This window comes from Pecten maximus, chromosome 19 (assembly GCF_902652985.1).
Source record: "Pecten maximus chromosome 19, xPecMax1.1, whole genome shotgun sequence".
In the NCBI taxonomy this organism is placed as follows: domain Eukaryota; kingdom Metazoa; phylum Mollusca; class Bivalvia; order Pectinida; family Pectinidae; genus Pecten; species Pecten maximus.
In genome coordinates this window covers 27,700,418-27,717,769 of record NC_047033.1, presented here as the reverse complement: position 1 = coordinate 27,717,769, position 17,352 = coordinate 27,700,418, and the positions used below count along the sequence as shown (strand labels likewise).

At 42.2% G+C, this 17,352-nt stretch overlaps 1 protein-coding gene across 1 annotated transcript in view; it reads left to right on the top strand.

Annotated features, from left to right (window-relative positions):
- Positions 1-2,568: 2,568 nt before the first annotated feature.
- LOC117317979 overlaps positions 2,569-17,352 on the top strand; it is a 29,122-nt gene continuing 14,338 nt past the window's right edge. The window contains exons 1-5 of the mRNA XM_033872950.1: positions 2,569-2,755; positions 10,996-11,295; positions 11,872-12,480; positions 14,191-14,253; positions 15,036-15,140. Of these exons, the coding sequence (XP_033728841.1) occupies positions 2,584-2,755; positions 10,996-11,295; positions 11,872-12,480; positions 14,191-14,253; positions 15,036-15,140 (1,249 nt within the window). The 5' untranslated portion in view covers positions 2,569-2,583. The remainder of the gene's footprint in view (positions 2,756-10,995; positions 11,296-11,871; positions 12,481-14,190; positions 14,254-15,035; positions 15,141-17,352) is intronic.

Below are 17,352 nucleotides of genomic sequence, written 5' to 3'. Positions count from 1 at the left end.
TGTCGGCTTGTCGGTAGACTAATTATAACCTCTTGTCGGTAAATCATATTTTTTTCTTGTCGGCTCAATTAACTGTCGCCAACATTACATTAGACAACAAAACAATCCAAATAGATAATAAATAACTAATAAATGAACAAATCAAACATAGTTTTGATAAATAAAACGTGTTTTATCTTTTATTTTCTTTCTTGTCGGTAATTGCAGCCTCTTGTCGGTAGATCTATTTTTCTTGTCGGCTCAATATTAACTGTCGCCAACATTATATTAGACAACAAAACAATCCAAATAGATAATAAATAACTAATACATGAACAAATCAAACATAGTTTTGATAAATAAAATGTGTTTTATCTTTTATTTTCTTTCTTGTCGGTAATTCAAGCCTCTTGTCGGTAGATCTATTTTTCTTGTCGGCTCAATATTACCTGTCACAACCATCTATATCAGACCACAAAATATTCCTAAATAAAAAAAATCAACAAATCTTACATTGTATTAATAAATAAAAACTATTTTATCTCTCATTTCCTTTCTTGTCGGTAATTCTAACTTCTTGTCGGCTCTTGTCGGTAAATCTAGTTTCTTGTCGGCTCTTGTCGGCTCTTGTCGGTAACTAGTGAGACCCCTAATTTCACATAGCTATAACTGTGTGAAATATTGATATATTGTCACCATTTTGTACCATATTATTGACTAAGCTACCATCTATCCATATAGTTTAAATAGTGTTTGGATATAAATGAAAGCCCGGGCGGTCAATATATATTCCCCGGGCATCACCGGGCAGTACCGGGCGGCCGGGCAGTACTGTGCTGTTATATATATGACCGATCAAATCGCATGCGCAGTCGAAACCAGCTAGCAGCATTCATTTAATACTTTAAACTTCAGATTCTGGGTTACGGATTAAGACTTTTCATGCCATTTTCTCATTAACAGTCAAATGATATGTTTGTTTCACAATCACACAATTATCAAGGCATCGATGTGATTTGAAAGAAACATCGGGAATTTAATGACAATTGTTAAAGAAACGAAAGCGGAAGTAAAAGCAGGTGGCAATTCCGATGATCTTTCATCTGGTCAGAGACGTGTAAATCCAATTTTCCCTGAGAATTACCAAAGATTGAAAAGGGTCAAGTCAAATGTCAAGTGTAGGTCGTTAGGCTTGTTGAAACAATGTAATTTACTGTACCACCAGTTCATGATGTCTGTTCATATATATATATTCTTAGGCAAGTGAAAGGGGCGGGGCATTCATGTTTGAATTTCGAGTGTTTTGTTGAGCACTACTGAGTGTATCCAGAGACTTGTATATCAGTCTCTGGTGTATCTAATCCTGCCTTACAGAACGGTACAGAACTGTTTCCTCCAACAGTTTGTCACGCAACCAGGCAATGTCATCAATACAATGATGTAATTAAAAAGAAATTGAGAAACCAATGGTAATAGTGACAAAAACGAAAGCGGAAGTAAAAAGGTGGAAATTCCGACGACATTTAATCATAATAGGTAAATTAAATTTTCTCTTAAGACAGAAAGCAGACGAGGTGGGTCAAGTCAAAGATCAAGTGTTAATGTATCAGCAGGTAAGTATCTTATGTCGTTACATTGTAGCCACATAACAATCATGCAAAAGGAACGGGTCAGTGTTGCTTGTACATAGTGTTAAATACGGTCTCAGTCACTCAGCTGACGAAGAATGCTTCATTGGCTCAGGAGATAGTGGCTTATCACAGCAGAGACCCGGGTTCGATTCCTGTCAGGGCGCTTGGTAGGAATGTGTGTTTTCCCTGTTCTTTCACACAGTGTTATGTACTGAACCGGCCAATGACCAGGGAGGAATGAGGGCCAGGGAGTTTTGATTTATTTTGTTTAACATCCTTTTAACAGCCAGGTCATTTAAGGACCTGCCAGGTTTTGGAGGTGGAGAAAAACAGGAGTACCAAGAGAAAAACTTTCGAACACTCAACCCAAAGGTGGAGGCTAGGGCTAGTGATACAGTGTCGGGACAACTTAACCACCCCGCCAACGCGTACACAGCCCCCTGGGGTAGGGAGTACTGCCAGGCCAGTTTACATGTCTGTCCATATTCTGAGGGGCGGTGATTAGTTACAGTGTATGTTTGTCCATATTCTGAGGGGCGGTGATACTGTTTGTCCATATTCATAGGGGTTGCTATTATGTTTGTCCATATTCTGAGGGGCGGTTATAATGTTTGTCAATATTGTGAAAGGCGGTGATAATGTTTGTCCATATTCCGAAGGATGTCATGATGAAAATGATATTCTTATTATCTGCAGAAATGACAGAGATCAACTTGTTGCTTGAGAAGCAGGTGAGCAATACAGGCCCATCAATCTTGTTAATGATTTCTTGATGATAGAGACACAGGGACCTGATATTGGGCTAGTAATGGGCTGGAATGAAACTTTCAAAGACTGCAAAATTTCATTCACAATGAAGACGTGTGTGTGACTTGTTTATCATTACAGGCCTAAGTGTCACAATGATGACAATTTACCTTGTAGCCTTGGTGATGTTAATGTGTGTGACTTGTTTATCATTACAGGAGTCACAATGAAGGCAATTTTCCTTGTGTCCTTGGTGTTGGTCACATATGGCGTACAAACGGTGCTGTCTGACTCTGAGAATGGATCTTCGTTACCAGATCTTACAAGCAATGGATGGGCTTTAGTTGTTTGTACGGTGGCTGTTATAATATTTGGATGGCTCTGGTGTCGCTTCACAGGTATCTACCGCTATTTCATGATCACTTAATGTCAATACCATGACGTACTACTAAACGTAAACATTGATTTCACACTGTTGTCTAAACATTAAGCCTTCAGAGACAGAAAACTTGATTAGCATCTTTTCAAATGCTCATAAAAATATATCAATAATATATATGCAAACTTTGTCGATAAATTCATCAAACAAATGAAAGTCGGTAGATATATATCAAATGGATCTTGATAAAGTCACAAAACAGGAAGCAACATAATTTATTTAGAGGGAATAATGCCATGGATCTTGATAAGGTAGGCCCCGTATCAGAGAGAAGGATGCCATGGATCTTTGTTAGGTAGAGCCCTGTATCAAAGATGCCATGGATCTTTGTTAGGTAGGGCCCTGTATCAGAGAAAAGGATGCCATGGATCTTTGTTAGGTAGAGCCCCGTATCAAAGATGCCATGGATCTTTTTAGGTAGGGTCCCGTATCAGAGAGAAGGATGCCATAGATCTTGATCTTTGTTAGGTAGGGCCCTGTATCAGAGAGAAGGATGCCATGGATCTTTGTAAGGTAGGGCCCCATATCAGATAGAAGGATGCCATGGATCTTTGTTAGGTAGGGCCCCGTATCAGATAGAAGGATGCCATGGATCTTTGTTAGGTAGAGCCCCGTATCAGAGAGAAGGAAACCATGGATCTTTGTTAGGTAGGACCCTGTATCAGAGAGAAGGATGCCATGGACCTTTGTTAGGTAGGGCCCCGTATCAGGGAGAAGGATGCCATGGATCTTTGTTAGGTAGGGCCCCGTATCAGATAGAAGGATGCCATGGATCTTTGTAAGGTAGGACCCCGTATCAGAGAGAAGGATGCCATGGATCTTTGTAAGGTAGGGCCCTGTATCAGAGAGAAGGATGCCATGGATCTTTGTTAGGTAGAGCCCCGTATCAGAGAGAAGGATGCCATGGATCTTTGTAAGGTAGGGCCCCATATCAGAGAGAAGGATGCCATGGATCTTTGTAAGGTAGGGCCCCATATCAGATAGAAGGATGCCATAGATCTTTGTTAGGTAGGACCCTGTATCAGATAGAAGGATGCCATAGATCTTTGTTAGGTAGGGCCCCGTATTAGAGAGAAAGATGTCATGGATCTTTGTTAGGTAGGGCCTCGTATCAGAGAGAAGGATGCCATGGATCTTTGTTAGGTAGAGCCCTGTATCAGAGAGAAGGATGCCATGGATTTTTGTTAGGTAGGGCCCCGTATCAGGGAGAAGGATGCCATGGATCTTTGTTAGGTAGGACCCCGTATCAGAGAGAAGGATGCCATGGATCTTTGTTAGGTAGGGCCCCGTATCAGGGAGAAGGATGCGATGGATCTTTGTTAGGTAGGGCCCCGTATCAGAGAGAAGGATGCCATGGATCTTTGTTAGGTAGAGCCCTGTATCAGAGAGAAGGATGCCATGGATTTTTAGGTCATCTGACCCGAAGGGTCAGGATGACCTATAGTCATCATGCTTCGTCCGTCGTCGTGCGCCGTGCGCCGTGCGTCGTGCGCCGTGCGCCGTGCGTAAACTTTTCACATTTCAATCTTCTTCTCAAGTTCCACCAGTGGGATTAAGCTGAAACTTGCCTGAAAGGATCCTGAGATGGTCCTGACCAAGTGTTGTTATTTTTCGGGTCAGTCCGAAATCCAAGATGGCCGCCATAGCCGCCATTTTGAAAACACATTTTAAACTTCTTCTCAAGTTCCACTAGTGCTATTGAGCTGAAACTTGCCTGAAATGATCCTGAGATGATCCCGACCAAGTGTTGTTAATTTTCGGGTCGGTTCGAAATCCAAGATGGCCGCCATAGCCGCCATCTTGAAAAACACATTTTAAACTTCTTCTCAAGTTCCATCAGTGCTATTGAGATGAAACTTGCCTGAAATGATCCTGATATGATCCCGACCAAGTGTTGTTATTTTTCGGGTCGGTCCGAAATCCAAGATGGCCGCCATAGCCGCCATCTTGAAAAACACATTTTAAACTTCTTCCCAAGTTCCACCAGTGCTTTTGAGCTGAAACTTGCCTGAAATGATCCTGAGAAGATCCCGACCAAGTGTTGTTATTTTTCGGGTTGGTCCGAAATCCAAGATGGCCGCCATAGCCGCCATCTTGAAAAACACATTTTAAACTTCTTCTCAAGTTCCACCAGTGCTATTGAGCTGAAACTTGCCTGAAATGATCCTGAGATGATCCCGACCAAGTGTTGTTATTTTTCGGGTCGGTCCGAAATCCAAGATGGCCGCCAAAGCTGCCATCTTGAAAAAGACATTTTAAACTTCTCCTCAAGTTCCACCAGTGCTTTCGAGCTGAAACTTGCCTGAAATGATCCTGAGATGATCCCGACCAAGTGTTGTTATTTTTCGGGTCGGTCCGAAATCCAAGATGGCCGCCATAGCCGCCATCTTGAAAAACACATTTTAAACTTCTTCTCAAGTTCCACCAGTGCTATTGAGCTGAAACTTGCCTGAAATGATCCTGAGATGATCCCGACCAAGTGTTGTTATTTTTCGGGTCGGTCCAAAATCCAAGATGGCCGCCATAGCCGCCATCTTGAAAAACATATTTTAAACTTCTTCTCAAGTTCCACAATTGCTATTGAGCTGAAACTTGCCTGAAATGATCCTGATATGATCCCGACCAAGTGTTGTTATTTTTCGGGTCGGTCCGAAATCCAAGATGGCCGCCATAGCCGCCATCTTGAAAAACACATTTTAAACTTCTTCCCAAGTTCCACCAGTGCTTTTGAGCTAAAACTTGCCTGAAATGATCCTGAGAAGATCCCGACCAAGTGTTGTTATTTTTCGGGTTGGTCCGAAATCCAAGATGGCCGCCATAGCCGCCATCTTGAAAAACACATTTTAAACTTCTTCTCAAGTTCCACCAGTGCTATTGAGCTGAAACTTGCCTGAAATGATCCTGAGATGATCCCGACCAAGTGTTGTTATTTTTCGGGTCGGTCCGAAATCCAAGATGGCCGCCAAAGCTGCCATCTTGAAAAAGACATTTTAAACTTCTCCTCAAGTTCCACCAGTGCTTTCGAGCTGAAACTTGCCTGAAATGATCCTGAGATGATCCCGACCAAGTGTTGTTATTTTTCGGGTCGGTCCGAAATCCAAGATGGCCGCCATAGCCGCCATCTTGAAAAACACATTTTAAACTTCTTCTCAAGTTCCACCAGTGCTATTGAGCTGAAACTTGCCTGAAATGATCCTGAGATGATCCCGACCAAGTGTTGTTATTTTTCGGGTCGGTCCGAAATCCAAGATGGCCGCCATAGCCGCCATCTTGAAAAACACATTTTAAACTTCTTCTCAAGTTCCACTAGTGCTATTGAGCTGAAACTTGCCTGAAATGATCCTGATATGATCCCGACCAAGTGTTTTTATTTTTCGGGTCGGTCCAAAATCCAAGATGGCCGCCATAGCCGCCATCTTGAAAAAAAACACATTTTAAACTTCTTCTCAAGTTCCACCAGTGCTGTTGGGCTGAAACTTGCCAGAAATGATCCTGAGATTATCCCGACCAAGTGTTGTTATTTTTCGGGTCGGTCCAAAATCCAAGATGGCCGCCATAGCCGCCATCTTGAAAAACATATTTTAAACTTCTTCTCAAGTTCCACAATTGCTATTGAGCTGAAACTTGCCTGAAATGATCCTGATATGATCGTGACCAAGTGTTGTTATTTTTCGGGTTGGTCCGAAATCCAAGATGGCCGCCATAGCCGCCATCTTGAAAAGCACATTTTAAACTTTTCTCAAGTTCCAGCAGTGCTATTGAGCTGAAACTTGCCTGAAATGATCCTGATATGATCGTGACCAAGTGTAGTTATTTTTTGGGTTGGTCTGAAATCCAAGATGGCCGCCAAAGCCGCCATCTTGAAAAACACATTTTAAACTTCTCCTCAAGTTCCACCAGTGCTTTCGAGCTGAAACTTGCCTGAAATGATCCTGAGATGATCCCGACCAAGTGTTGTTATTTTTCGGGTCGGTCCGAAATCCAAGATGGCCGCCATAGCCGCCATCTTGAAAAACACATTTTAAACTTCTTCTCAAGTTCCACTTGTGCTATTGAGCTGAAACTTGCCTGAAATGATCCTGATATGATCCCGACCAAGTGTTTTTATTTTTCGGGTCGGTCCAAAATCCAAGATGGCCGCCATAGCCGCCATCTTGAAAAAAAAACACATTTTAAACTTCTTCTCAAGTTCCACCAGTGCTGTTGGGCTGAAACTTGCCAGAAATGATCCTGAGATTATCCCGACCAAGTGTTGTTATTTTTCGGGTCGGTCCAAAATCCAAGATGGCCGCCATAGCCGCCATCTTGAAAAACATATTTTAAACTTCTTCTCAAGTTCCACAATTGCTATTGAGCTGAAACTTGCCTGAAATGATCCTGATATGATCGTGACCAAGTGTTGTTATTTTTCGGGTTGGTCCGAAATCCAAGATGGCCGCCATAGGCGCCATCTTGAAAAGCACATTTTAAACTTTTCTCAAGTTCCAGCAGTGCTATTGAGCTGAAACTTGCCTGAAATGATCCTGATATGATCGTGACCAAGTGTAGTTATTTTTAGGTCATCTGACCCGAAGGGTCTGGATGACCTATAGTCATCATGCTTCGTCCGTCGTCGTGCGCCGTCCGCCGTCCGCCGTGCGTAAACTTTTCACATTTCAATCTTCTTCTCAAGTTCCACCAGTGGGATTAAGCTGAAACTTGCCTGAAATGATCCTGTGATGGTCCTGACCAAGTGTTGTTATTTTTCGGGTCAGTCCGAAATCCAAGATGGCCGCCATAGCCGCCATTTTGAAAACACATTTTAAACTTCTTCTCAAGTTCCACCAGTGCTGTTGGGCTGATTCTTGCCAGAAATAATCCTGAGATGATCCCGACCAAGTGTTGTTATTTTTTGGGTCGGTCCGAAATCCAAGATGGCCGCCATAGCCGCCATCTTGAAAAACACATTTTAAACTTCTTCTCAAGTTCCACCAGTGCCATTGAGCTGAAACTTGCCTGAAATGATCCTGAGATGATCCCGACCAAGTGTTGTTATTTTTCGGGTCGGTCCGAAATCCAAGATGGCCGCCATAGCCGCCATCTTGAAAAACACATTTTAAACTTCTTCTCAAGTTCCACTGGTGCCATTGAGTTGAAACTTGCCTGAAATGATCCTGATATTATCCTGACCAAGTGTTGTTATTTTTTGGGTCGGTCCGAAATCCAAGATGGCCGCCATAGCCGCCATCTTGAAAAACACATTTTAAACTTCTTCTCAAGTTCCACTGGTGCCATTGAGCTGAAACTTGCCTGAAGTGATCCTGATATAATCCTGACCAAGTGTTGTTATTTTTCGGGTCGGTTATGGCGGCCATCTTGAAAAACACATTTTAAACTTCTTCTCAAGTTCCACCAGTGCTGTTGGGCTGAAACTTGCCTGAAATGTTCCTGAGATGATCCCGACCAAGTGTTGTTATTTTTTAGATTGGTCTGAAATCCAAGATGGCCGCCATATCCGCAATCTTAAAAAACACATTTTAAACTTATTCTCCAGTTCCACTGGTGTCATTGAGCTGGAAATTTGTGAGAATGTTAAGGAAGGAGGGCAAACAAAGTGTTGTTGTTTTTTTCGGCCTCGTAAAAACTTTGACATGACAGCAATGACGGCCATTTTGTAACATGATTGCGCAATCATGGTTTTCATGAACAACACCTATTTCAAACTTCTTCTCAAATTCCACCAGTGGGATTCAGCTCTTACTTACCAGAAATTATCCTTAGATGGTCCAGACCAAGTGTTATTATTTATTGGGTCGGTCAGAAATCCAAGATGGCCACCATGGCCAACAGTGCCACTATATACTTGCTACAGAGAATGCATACTACAATAATATAAGGGTTTTAATTTAGAGTCAGATGACCGTTAAGGCCCCTGGGCCTCTTGTTGTTAGGTAGGGCCCCGTATCAGGGAGAAGGATGCCATGGATCTTTGTTAGGTAGGACCCCGTATCAGAGAGAAGGATGCCATGGATCTTTGTTAGGTAGGGCCCCGTATCAGGGAGAAGGATGCGATGGATCTTTGTTAGGTAGGGCCCCGTATCAGAGAGAAGGATACCATGGATCTTTGTTAGGTAGGGCCCTGTATCAGAGAGAAGGATGCCATGGATCTTTGTTAGGTAGGACCCTGTATCAGAGAGAAGGATGCCATGGATCTTTGTTAGGTAAGACCCTGTATCAGAGAGAAGGATGCCATGGATCTTTGTTAGGTAGGGCCCGGTATCAGAGAGAAGGATGCCATGGATCATTGTTAGGTAGGCCCCGTATCAGAGAGAAGGACGCCATGGATCTTTGTTAGGTAGGGCCCCGTATCAGGGAGAAGGATGTCATAGATCTTTGTTAGGTAGGACCCCGTATCAGAGAGAAGGATGCCATGGATCTTTGTAAGGTAGGGCCCTGTATCAGAGAGAAGGATGCCATGGATCTTTGTTAAATAGGACCCCATATCAGAGAGAAGGATGCCATGGATCTTTGTTAGGTAAGGCCCCGTATCAGAGAGAAGGATGCCATGGATCTTTGTTAGATAGGGCCCCGTATCAGAGAGAAGGATGCCATGGATCTTTGTTAGGTAGGACCCCGTATCAGAGAGAAGGATGCCATGGATCTTTGTTAGGTAGGGCCCCGTATCAGAGAGAAGGATGCCATGGCTCTTTGTAAGGTAGGGCCACGTATCAGAGAGAAGGATGCCATGGATCTTTGTAATGTAGGACCCCGTATCAGAGAGAAGGATGCCATGGATCTTTGTTAGGTAGGACCCTGTATCAGAGAGAAGGATGCCATGGATCTTTGTTAGGTAGGACCCCGTATCAGGGAGAAGGATGCCATGGATCTTTGTAAGGTAGGGCCACGTATCAGAGAGAAGGATGCCATGGATCTTTGTTAGGTAGGGCCACGTATCAGAGAGAAGGATGCCATGGATCTTTGTAATGTAGGACCCCGTATCAGAGAGAAGGATGCCATGGATCTTTGTTAGGTAGGACCCTGTATCAGAGAGAAGGATGCCATGGATCTTTGTTAGGTAGGGCCACGTATCAGAGAGAAGGAGGCCATGGATCTTTGTTAGGTAGGGCCCTGTATCAGAGAGAAGGATGCCATGGATCTTTGTTAGGTAGGACCCCGTATCAGAGAGAGGATGCCATGGATCTTTATTAGGTATGACCCCGTATCAGAGAGAAGGATGCCATGGATCTTTGTTAGGTAGGACCCTGTATCAGAGAGAAGGATGCGATGGATCTTTGTTAGGTAGGGCCCCGTATCAGAGAGAAGGATACCATGGATCTTTGTTAGGTAGGGCCCTGTATCAGAGAGAAGGATGCCATGGATCTTTGTTAGGTAGGACCCTGTATCAGAGAGAAGGATGCCATGGATCTTTGTTAGGTAGGACCCTGTATAAGAGAGAAGGATGCCATGGATCTTTGTTAGGTAGGGCCCCGTATCAGAGAGAACGATGCCATAGATCTTTGTTAGGTAGGACCCTGTATCAGAGAGAAGGATGCCATGGATCTTTGTTAGGTAGGACCCTGTATCAGGGAGAAGGATGCCATGGATCTTTGTTAGGTAGGACCCTGTATAAGAGAGAAGGATGCCATGGATCTTTGTTAGGTAGGGCCCCGTATCAGAGAGAACGATGCCATGGATCTTTGTTAGGTAGGACCCTGTATCAGAGAGAAGGATGCCATGGATCTTTGTTAGGCAGGGCCCCGTATCAGAGAGAACGATGCTATGGATCTTTGTTAGGTAGGACCCCGTATTAGAGAGAAGGATGCCATGGATCTTTGTTAGGTAGTGCCCTAATTTAAATAAAATCAATTCCTCAAAGCTAACAAATGATTATTTTATGGGTATATATATATATATGGGGATGGAATAAAACAAAAGTCATATGCGTACGTATTATCTATAATTGCTTCTTTGCAATTGTTTTCGAAGTCTAAATGTCTAATGTCAACCATAGTGATACAGGCAGATTACTTCTTGATGATAATAAGTGATATCCAGCCATAGTACCTTGCTGACAAATCTGTGTTCGAATTTTGTGATGTTCCTTTGCTTATTATGTTTTATGTTTTAAATTTTCAGATGAGCCTTAATAAAAAAATATACTTTATGTTTTAAATTTTCAGATAAGCCTGAAAAAATTATGTTTTATGTTTAAATTTTCAGATGAGCCAACTGTTGAAATAGAAAATAAATACTACACTGTTGAAGTAGGACAACAAGCAGAATTGAGGTGTTCAGTGTTAGGTGCATTTCCGTTCATCAAATCTGTTACCTGGGAACATACATCACCTGGCGGACAACCCGTACAGCTTGATTTAGATCTGCCTGAGTATACAAGATCTAAACCAGATCACCTTATAATCAACAAAACAGTAAAATCTGACGAAGGAGAATATGTGTGTACTGTCTCCAGTTGGTACGGGAAACGACGGAGTACAACAACTAAACTGACCCTGGTAGAAGGTAACAGTTTATTTGTTCCTAGCTGTGTGTGTTTAATTTGGATACTGATCAGAAAAACAAATTGGCTGGCTGAAGGTCATTTTGCATTGCAACAGTTGATGTTTGTACTACTTTTCGTTAGAAATACAACAAATAGGGTGTTTGTCAAACTTGATACATGTGTACTCGGGTAAAAGTTCCCTCTGTGTCACGTTCAATTTGAAACAGATCAGCTGAGAAAGAAGATTCCAGTCATATTTTGAAAATACCAAATGTCATTAACAGGTAGTTATCTTTGGGATCAAGCTAATGATACAATGCTGGTGTTTTTCAAACAAGAATATCAATATGTGGTTGCTAGTGTAAAGAGCTTTATATTTTAGATGCAATGAAAATGATGAAAGTTGCATAAACAGAAAATTGTAAAACTTTTCGACAAAAATTCATGAGGTGTAAATTGCCCTTCAGGCAGGTGATGTAAATCTCTTTACATCTTTGTAAAACTTTTCAACAAAGATGCAAGACAAAGTCAATTCCATTTTTGCCTGTCTTTGACATCCTTCTTTCTTCATCTCATCATTTAATTGGACTTTTCAGCATCAACATCCTCTTGCGTCTACAAACCTGCCACGACAGCTAAATACCCTTCGACCAAAGAAACCACCAACTATGCCCGTATCTGCAGACTGGTGGTGGATGTGATCCCTGACGTCTTCAGACAGTTACTGATCGCCCGGCTGCCAGTATCAGGGCTTACATCTGTACTAATCAATCAAAGGGATCAGATTTTCAACCTGTTGAACAATCAGCAGAAGAAGATTATTTACCCTCGAGGTGGAATGTTTCAAGGAACTGCGAAGGATTTTGACATATCCCTTCTTTATATCCTTTTAAGAAATTTAGGAAATATTCAACCTCATCGAAAAGGTTGGGGCCAGGTTCCTGATAAAGCAGATCGGTCGCTGTCAGCTAACATTGACCGTCTACGCATTCAGAGAAATGAGGCGTACGGACATGCTAAGTCCGCTTGTCTCTCTGATGTGGATTTTCAGGCGAGGTGGACTGACATCCGCCAGAGTATCAAAGATCTACAGAATGGTGGTCATATCACGGGGAAGTTTGTGGCGGCTGTGAATAACATAGAAACCATGAGGATGGACCCCAGTACAGAGAGCAATTTTATAGCTCTGGTAAAGGAGATGGAAGGTAAGCTGTACACAGAGACTGATTGTGTGTAACACTGAAAAATTGTAGTCCGTGGGTCTGTCTGACAAAAGCAATTCTTGTTATTGCTATTTCTGAGAAAGTAATAAGGGGATCTTTCTCAAATTTCATATGTAAGTTCCCCTTGGTCCCTATTTGTACATATTGCATTTTGGGACCGATCGGAAAACAACATGGCCAACAGGTGGCCATTTTGGATTTTTACCATTTAAGTTTGCTATTATAGCTACTGTATTTCTCAGATAGTACTTAAGGATTCTTTTTGCAAATTTGATAAGTACATTTCCCTTGGATTTTTTTGCAAAGTTGATTAGTACATTTCCCTTGGTTTGCATATTGCATTATTTGGAGCGATCAGAAAACATGTGCATGGCTGACAGGCAGCCATCTTAGATTTTGATAATTGAAGCTTCATTACAAGTAAGTACTTACTGTCCATTATGGGTCTCGCTCAAATTTGAATGTAGATGTCCCCCTTGGTCTCCAGTTGTGCATGCAAGTCTGATTGAAAGAGTTTAATGGATGACAAAGAGTATGGCCATCTTGGATTTTGACAATTGCAGGTTTCTCCTTTACCATAAGTGCTGTATATACGAAGTTATTAAATGTTTTGAAGGAAGAGTGAAAGAAGGGAAAAGAAGAGTAAAGAAAGTCTTTCATTTGACTGATTGGACCATTCAATTAGGATCTATTGATTTATTTTTCTTTCTCTATAGATCTTTAAGGAGTAAAAATAAAGAAAAGATCAAACTTGCATAGAACCAATAAATATCACACAATCATGAGATACACTGTACTTAGATAAGATACACTGTACTTTTATTAGATACATTATACTTTGATTAGATACATTGTACTTAGATCAGATACACTGTACTTTGATCAGATACATTGTACTTTGATCAGATACATTGTACTTTGATAAGATACATTGTACTTTGATTAGATACATTGTAATTTGATAAGATACATTGTACTTTGATAATGTACACCTTACTTCAATAAGGTACATTGCACTTTTATTAGATACATTATACTTTGATTAGATACATTGTACTTAGATAAGATGCATTGTACTTTGATCAGATACACTGTACTTTGATTAGATACATTGTTCTTTGATTAGATACATTGTACTTAGATAATATACATTGTACTTAGATAAGATACATTGTACTAAGATAGGATACACTGTACTTTTATTAGATACACTGTATTTTGATAATGTACACCTTACTTCAATAAGGTACATTGTATTTTTATAACACACACCTTACTTCCATAAGATACATTATATTTTTATAACACGCACCTTACTTCCATAAGATACATTATATTTTTATAACACACACCTTACTTCCATAAGATACATTATATTTTTATAACACACACCTTACTTCCATAAGATACATTACATTGTTATAACACACACCTTACTTCCATTATATACATTACATTTTTATAACACACACCTTACTTCCATAAGATACATTACATTTTTATAACACACACCTTACTTCCATAAGATACAGTATATTTTTATAACACACACCTTACTTCCATTAGATACATTGAACTTTGATTGGGTACATTACTCTGTAGATGAAATAAGGTGTATTTTGATTAGAAACATAATTCTTCAAAACTACACTATATGTACCTGAGTGTGCAGTATACTGATTATTGTTTTAGGAGAAATCAGTGATTTCAAAGAGCGACAAGACAAGATGACAACCGACATGGACAACCTTAAAGGTATGAAAAATGTAACATGTCATACTGCCTATCATAGACTCTGCTGTCAACAATTGTTTGACTTGGTCCAGGTGCCCTATGTTTTAATCACTCCGTCTTTTCACTAATTAACATTTTAGGACATTTAAGATTAAAGTTGGTTGGAATTACACAAAGAGTGAACTGACCAAAGGTCAAGATTGAAGGATCAATGGTCAAAGTCAAATTTTGCATCTTTTCACTGATGAAGTACACTTTGTTATGACACTTTGAAGAAATGTTGGTCAGGATTAAACGGAGTCAACTTACCAAAGGTCAAGGTCATTTAATCAAAGGTTAAGGTCAAATTTTGCATCATTTCATGCACTGATAAACATTTTGTGATGATATTATGGAGCAATGTTGGTCTGAATGTAAGAAGGAATCAAGTGACTTAAGGTCAGTGTCATCAAGTCATATCAAGGTTAAATTTTGGATCTTTTCATTAATAAACATTTTGACATTATGAAGAATTGTTGGTCTGAAATAAACAAGGGTCATCATACATACTAAAGGTTATGGTCACAGGGTAAATTTTCAAAGATTTATCTGTCAGTGTTCTAGTTCTTTTTGGACTGATCTTAAAACAAGGTGGACGACAGGTGGCCATTTTGAAATTTGAAGTTTGTTATTCCTCTTTCTCAGAAAGGTCTTGATCTTTTTTAGATTTCACCACATTGTATCACCAAAATCGTATTGAAATTGTACAAAAGATGGTCGATATTGAGGTAATGATAAAACTGTTTTATTTAACATTTTAACAGGCACTGTTGATGTTGTAAGTGGTGACGTTGGTGTTGCTAGGAGAGACATTGATGCTGTGAAAAAAGATGTCAGTGACATGAAACAAACTTCATCCAAAACTGGAGGTATGACAGATAATTATGTTTGTGTGTTTGTAAATATGATTTGGAAAGAACTTCAAAAATCTTCTGAAATTTTTCCAAGACTTAGACCCATGATATTTGATAATTCGGTAGTTTAAGGTATAAATACCATAAAATATTTGTGGGTCTTCTATATCTGATTAAAAGCTTAATGATTTTAGGCCCGAAATGGAAGTCCAGGTTCCCTATAGTACTTACATTGTCTGTTAGTGTGCCCCTCCGTCTGTCTGTCTGTCTGCACTTCAGTCAGTCTGTCTGTGTATCTGCCGGCTCCTCTGTCTGTCTGTCTGTCTGTCTGCCTCTCAGTCTGTCTGTCTGTTTGCCCTTCAGTCTATCTCTTGTCTGTCTGCCCCTCAGTCTGTATGTCTGTCTGTCTGCCTCTCAATCAGTCAGTCAATCAGTCCGTCTGCCACTCTGTCTGCTCCTCAGTCTGTCCCCCAGTCTGTCTGTCTGTTTGCCCTTCAGTCTATCTCTTGTCTGTCTGCCCCTCAGTCAGTCTGTCTGTCTGCCCTTCAGTCTATCTCTTGTCTGTCTGCCCCTGAATCAGTCAGTCAGTCAGACTGTCTGCCCCTCTGTCTGTCCTCAGTCTGCCCCTCAGTCAGTCGATCTGTCTATCTATCTGCCCTCCCCCTCAGTCTGTCCGTCTACCCCTCAGTCAGTCTGTCTCTCTGCCTCTCAGTCTGCCCCTCAGTATGCCCTCTGTCTGTCTGTCTGCCCCTCAGTCTACCCCTCAGTCAGTCTGTCAGTCTACCCCTCAGCCTGTGTGCCGCTCAGTCTGCCCCTCTGTCTACCCCCAGTTTATCCCTCAGCCTGTTTGCCCCTCAGTCAGTATGTCTGCCCCTCAGTCTATCAGTAAGTCTGTGTGTCTTCCCCTCAGTCTGTCTGTCTGCTCCTCAGTCTGTCTGTCTGCCCATCAGTCTGTCTGTCTGCTCCTCAGTCTGTCTGTCTGCCCCTAAGTCATTCTGTCAGTCAGTCAATTTGTCTGTCCCTCAGTCTACCCCACAGTCTGTCATTTTGCCCCTCAGTCTGCCCCTCAGTAAGGATGTCTGTCTGCCCCTCTGTCAGTCTGTCTGCCCCTAAGTCTGTCCCTCAGTCAGTCTGTCTACTCCTCAGTCTGCCTGTCTGCCTCTCAGTCCGCCTGTTTGCCCCTCTATCAGTCTTTCTGTCTGCCCCTCAGTCTGTCTGTCTGCCTCTCTGACTGTCTCAGTCTGTGTCTCCGTCTGTCCCTCAGTCTGTCTTTCTGCCCCTCGTTCTGTCTGTCTGTCTGCCCCTTAGTCTGCCCCTCAGCCTGTCAGTCAGTCGGTCTATCTGTCTCCCACTCAGTCTGTCTGTCTTTCCTTCAGTCAGTCTGTCTGCCCCTCAGTCTACCCCTCAGTCTGTCTGTTTGTCTGTTTGCCCCTCAGTCTGCCCCTCAGTTTGTCTGTCTGCCTCTTAGTCTATCCTCAGTCAGTCAGTCTGTCTATCTGTGTGCCCCTCAGTCTGTCTGCCCCTCAGTCTATTTGTATGCCCCTCAGTATGTCTGCCCCTCAGTCTGTCAGTAAGTCTGTCTGTCTGCCCCTCAGTCTGTCAGTAAGTCTGTTTGTCTTCCCTTCAGTCTGTTTGTCTGCCCATCAGTCTGTCTGTCTGCTCCTCAGTCTGTCTGTCTGCCCCTAAGTCATTCTGTCAGTAAGTCAATTTGTCTGCCCCTCAGTCTACCCCTCAGTCTGTCTTTTTGCCCCTCAGTCTGCCCCTCAGTAAGGCTGTCTGTCTGCCCCTCTGTCTATCTTTCTGTCTGCCCCTCAGTCTGTCTGTCTGCCTCTCAGTCAGTCTGTCTGTCCGCCTCTCAGTCAGTCTGTCTGTCTTCCCCTCAGTCTGTCAGTCTGTCTGCCCTTCAGTCTGCCCCTTAGTCTCTCTGTCTGCCCCTCAGTCTGTCCCTCAGTCGGTCTGTCTACCCCTCAGTCTGCCTGTCTGCCTCTCAGTCTGTCTGTCTGCCCCTCTATCAGTCTTTCTGTCTGTCCCTCAGTCTGTCTGTCTGCCTCTCAATCTGTCTCAGTCTGCCTCTCCGTCTGCCCCTGCGTCTGTCCCTTAGTCTGCCCCTCAGCCTGTCAGTTAGTCGGTCCATCTGCTCCCTCTCAGTCTGTCTGTCTTCCCTTCAGTCAGTCGGTCTGCCTCTCAGTCTACCCCTCAGTCTGTCTGTCTGTCTGCCCCTCAGTCT